At 49.0% G+C, this 5,049-nt stretch overlaps 1 protein-coding gene across 1 annotated transcript in view; it reads right to left on the reverse strand.

The window, feature by feature from the left end:
* Window positions 1–1,871: 1,871 nt before the first annotated feature.
* Window positions 1,872–5,049, reverse strand: part of LOC130587121 (glutamate receptor ionotropic, kainate 1-like) — a gene marked incomplete at its 5' end in the record, with an annotated part of 28,734 nt that continues 25,556 nt past the window's right edge. Inside the window, 3 exons of the mRNA XM_057388081.1 lie at window positions 1,872–2,738; window positions 3,061–3,264; window positions 4,292–4,405. Coding sequence (XP_057244064.1) covers window positions 2,511–2,738; window positions 3,061–3,264; window positions 4,292–4,405 — 546 coding nt within the window. The remainder of the gene's footprint in view (window positions 2,739–3,060; window positions 3,265–4,291; window positions 4,406–5,049) is intronic.

Here is a 5,049-nt window from a genome sequence, read left to right on the forward strand (position 1 = left end):
TCACCAGCCTCACCCAACACGTGCTAATTACTGTTCCAACAATGTAATTAAGCCTGGATTTATGCACGCTGGCGAGCAGAGCCTGGCTTAGCTGAAGCAATGAAGTCTGGTAATAATGAGCTCGTTAATTGGCACAAGATGTAGTTTAGGATTCCATCAGCTGCACAATACCCGGGATCAGCACCAAAATTCACCACCCAAGACAAAATTCTCAGGTTTGAGATACGACATTTCTGCACACACCCATGGAAAGAAAAGCAATTCCTGAGGTGGATATTCCAGATTTCTGCTGGAATTATGGAAGCAGGTGCTGTGGAGGGACCAGCCCAATCCCAAATCAGCTCAAGCACACAGAGGGAAACACATCCTTGGCAAAAAACCCTGAATTAGGATCAGGAGGCTCCAACAGCCCTGGGAGCGGAGAGTTCCCCCACAGAATTCAGAAAAAGCACCAAGAAGAGTAAAACCCTCTGTCTGGGGAGCCTGAGGCTGAGATTTTGTGGGGTTTCAGAAAAAAAACCCACATTCAGTGAGCTTTGCACAAATGAATCCATCACAGAAAGAGCAGAAGAGCCGCTGCCAGAAAGGGCTGTGGAATTCTGGCAGCACAGCTCTCAATTCCAGACTGGAAGGTTTTCCTGGCCCTGGATGTGTGTCCCAATATGCTATAGGGTGTTCCAATGTGTTATAGGGTGTCCCACTGTGTTATAGGATGTTCCAATGTGTTATAGGGTGTCCCAATGTGTTATAGGGTGCCCCAATGTGTTATAGGGTGTCCCACTGTGTTATAGGGTGTCCCACTGTGTTATAGGGTGTTCCAATGTGCTATGGGGTGTCCCAATATGTTATAGGGTGTTCCAATGTGTTATAGGGTGTTCCAATGTGCTATAGGGTGTCCCAATGTGTTATAGGGTGTTCCAATATGCTATGGGGTGTTCTAATGTGCTATCGGGTGTTTCAATGTGTTATGGGATGTCCCAATGTGTTATAGTGTGTCCCAATGTGTTATGTGGTGTTCCAATGTGTTATGTGGTATTCCAATGTGCTATAGGGTTTGTGTCTCTCTTTCACCTCCAAAGCTGATTTTCTTCTCATGTTTCTGTGGCTGCTCCGAGCTCTGGGTTAAATCCAGCCGGGTTTCACTGCTCTCACCTTCAGCTCCCCTGGCCATTTTTCCTCAGAGATTTCCCCCTGTCCAGCAGAAAAACCCCATAACCCTGTGCTGAGGGTTCTGACAAGGGTGAGACACTGAAGGTCAGTGTGACGTTACTGACATCGGCTCCACGTTCACAGCACGGCTGACGGGGAGATTTTGTCACAGCAGAAAAGGGACATTTTGGCCAAAAACACCTCATTCATGCACTGGCAGCGTGCTCGGAACAGAGCTTTGTCACTCTGCCACCCCTGACTGCCACAAAAACTTCAGGGTTTGATTTAAAAATTAATGTGGCGATGACAAAGCTCAAAGACCAACGAGAAATTATTCAGCGGCTGAAAAAACTGAAAGAAATGACAGAGGATTACACCAGGCAGTGAAAATGATTCCCAAGTGTTTGTTTTCCAGGAACTGATGTCAAAATGTGCTTAACCCTTTCATTTACYGTGGCTAGGAAGCAGATGGCTCCTGGGGTTATTAAAACCAACCAATATTTGCTGAAACACTCGGCAAACCTTACAGAAATCCTGGTGTGTTTGGAGATGTGGCCAGGTCTCGGTGAGGGCTGCAAGAACAGCTTATTTTAAAATGAATAAATCTTAATTTATGTGAGCACAATTTGTGTTCTCCAGCCCACGCAGCTGATGGAAGCAGCGCTGCTTTTGGGCAGCAGCTCAAGGGAAGTTTTTGTTTTCATTTTCTCTGCTCTGGGGTGCAGAGGGCTGGGGGTGTTCTCAGCCTTGGCTCACAACGGCAGCAAAGGCAACGTGTCAGAGCAGAGCAGATCTGAGATCAGTCATGAATGAGCTCACGATGGAGCACAGTGCAGCGATTATTTACGGTCCAGGGAGCCCTGCAGGAGCCCGGGGAAGCCGTGACTGATCGTGCACAGCCCCAGGGCTGCAGGGAGGGATCAGCTCCTCTGTGCCCTCAGGATTAACCTCTCCTCTGATTCACAGAACCATTTCCACTGAAAAAACCTCTAAGGATGGACCTCCTGCAAAACCATGTTCATCTTTGGGGTTTTATTTACCTTTGAACTGTGTGCAGCGTGAGTGGGAAAGGGAAATGCCTCCAAACCAGTGACAAGCTGCTTTTCAGCACAGATCTGCTGGGGTGGTGCCTCCTGATCCATTCCATCGGATATTTATCCCAGAACAGCCCTTAAGGAAAGCCAAACCCCAGCACAACACACAAAAGATGCAGCAGAGCGGATGAGAAAATTCCAAGGGATTGCAGAAAGGTTTTAGGATTGGAAAACCCCACAGGATGGTTTGATCCCCCCCTAAACCACAGAGTCCAACCAACACCGATGAGAGCAGAGGTTTTGGGTGCAGAAAATGCCTTTTTGGGCTCACCTGGCGATGACAAAGAGCACACAGCTGACCCCGAGGCAGGCCAGGAGCACGTACATCCAAATATCCGGGGACAGCGGGTTCAGGAAGGAGAAAACGCCCGGGTTGGTCCCGTTGGGCTTGCGGTACAARATGCTGATCCCCAGCGTCATGAAGGGCTTGGAGAAGTCGATCACCTTCTCCCTGACGTAGGTGATGGTGAGAGGAGCCACAGCCAGGTCAGCTTTCTGCAACACACAGGGGACAAAGCTGCATCGCTGAAAACCACCCCAATGCCTCCAGCTCTTATCCCAGATGGGAAAAACAAACCAGAGCTGGCACTAAATCAATGAAATTTAACATTTCTAGGGTGAGACTCTGATTGCTCTTCCTACAAGGCAGAGGGAACATTTCCCCGACAGAGATTTCCCCCCAGCACCTCCAAAGCGTTCATTCAGAGGCTCCTGCTCTGCTGGGTGGCAAAACAGATGGACCAGAGTGAGTGAAAGGTGAAAAGATTTAATTTACAAACCCCCATGAGGGAGGAGAACAGAGAGAGAAGGGTCTTACATGATCAATGAGCTCCTTGACCATCCCGTTCCACTCTCCCTTGTCGTTCTGGGCCCCGTATTTGCCATCAGACACCAGCTTGACCTCGTAGATGAATCCCAAAATGTTGGAGAGCTCCTTGAGCAGGTCCAGGCAGTACCCCTCGAATCTGTCRTTGCCGTACAAGGGCTTGTCAGACTTCTTGTACATGACATAGGGGTCTTCCTGTAGGAAAAGGGGACACACAGAATGTGAGGGGGGCTCAGGTCAGATCAGATCCTCTGCACCATGGAAGGCTCTCCAAAGGGATTGCAAACACCAGGCTGTGTGCATTAAAAACTGCTGCAGGGTTGTTAACAAACTCACTGCAGGAATCAGTGATGAGCATGATTGTCAGTGGGATGGGCCATTGGTGGAGCTTTAACTCCAGATGTGCTCTGCAGCTCCAAAATCACACCCCATGGGACAGGGAGGGATAMTGATGGAGAAAAAACCCTAAAAAATAGAAAAACCCCATAAGGGGGGGAACCTAACAACCTCWAGTTTTTGAAAAATACATCTTTATTGAGAAAAATCTTCAAATTCAAATTCAAATCTTCAAAAATCTTCAAATATSTGCCCAACTCATGGAGCAAACAGCMGTGARTTGGGCRGATATTCACACGAGGGAATGGAGAAGAGCACAGGCAGATTGAGAGGGGCTGCTTCACTTTTTTGCAGGATTTTGGGCAGRAGAAGATCTGGGCCAGCATTTCATGTGGCAAAACACCTCTGGCAGGAGAGAACTAATGCAGAGGGAGCCTTTGAGATCTGTCCTCCTGAGGAACTGGGCAGAGCAATTGGAAAAAGAGCTGACATTACTGGGGAGGTGGAGAACACGAGGCASAGCAGCCCTGAACACCCAGCTGCACRTTTACATYCATAAAAATCATTTCACAATTAGARCAATAACCCAACATTTCTGYCTGCTGCTCGCTGCTTTCTTCCAGCCCTCTCTGTGTCATTTTCAGCAAAAAGGAAGGATGGATGAGAACTGAMTRCAAARTGGGATGAGAACTGACTGCAAAATGGGATAAGAACTGACTGCAAAGAGTTTGTGAGTGCTGGTTCTGCTGGGAAGAGGGTGGGCAGGGCTCGTTTGGGGACACTGGGGTGATGAAATCATTCTGGGGGCAGAGGTTTGGCATTTCTGAATCAGCCCCATGGATGTGAGAGTGGATTTAACCCAAATCCGAGGACTGGGGCTCCTTACCAGGATGGTGGTGACGATGAGCGTGCGGTTGGCCAAGGAGTCGGTGATGTTGGTGGACCTGTCCTTGTTGCTGTCCGTCATGTTAAGGCCACTGTAGGAGTTCCAGACCCCGATCTGCGCACAGGAGAGCGGCTSAGAGGGTGCCCYRAYCCCAAAAACCCCCAAATCCCCAGTCTGGGGGGTCTGGGAGCCTCGGGAAGGGACTGAGAGAAGGGCAGGAGCTTGGCTGATTCAGAAACCCCAGGAACGACTGCAAAAGGCACAAATGCCACTCCTGAGCTTGGCAGGGTGTGCTGGGGTGGCCAGCTGTGTTCTAAAGTGTGACATGTCAGCTTTGAGCCCTGCTGAAAAAAGGCAAATATCTGTTTTTATGATTTTTTAAAAACATTTTGTCAGTGGTGGAATCGAGAGACGTGGCAAGACCTCTCCCTTCTGATGGAGCAGATTAAAAAGCTGAAGAACTGCATTGTGCAGATTGATGGATGCTCTGGCYCCTCTCTCCCCTGTGCCTTCAGCAGGTTTAACACAGATTTTTCTGTCATTTCCCGACTCCTGGAGATGTCACGGGGATTCCTTTCCTCACCCCGAGCGGGGTTTGTTCAGCAAACATCAGAGGCCAAAGGCAAATTCCTCCCAAGCTCAGGGAGTGAAAACTCCCACTGTTTGCTGCCCCATCCAAAACCTGCAGGGAAAGGTCTTTGTGATTCCAGCGGATTTGGATTTGTGCCTTGTGGGGGCAGAAATCACAACAACGTTGA

Source organism: Malurus melanocephalus, unplaced genomic scaffold (assembly GCF_030028575.1).
Source record: "Malurus melanocephalus ecotype Western Australia unplaced genomic scaffold, MMel_1.1 scaffold_1555, whole genome shotgun sequence".
In the NCBI taxonomy this organism is placed as follows: domain Eukaryota; kingdom Metazoa; phylum Chordata; class Aves; order Passeriformes; family Maluridae; genus Malurus; species Malurus melanocephalus.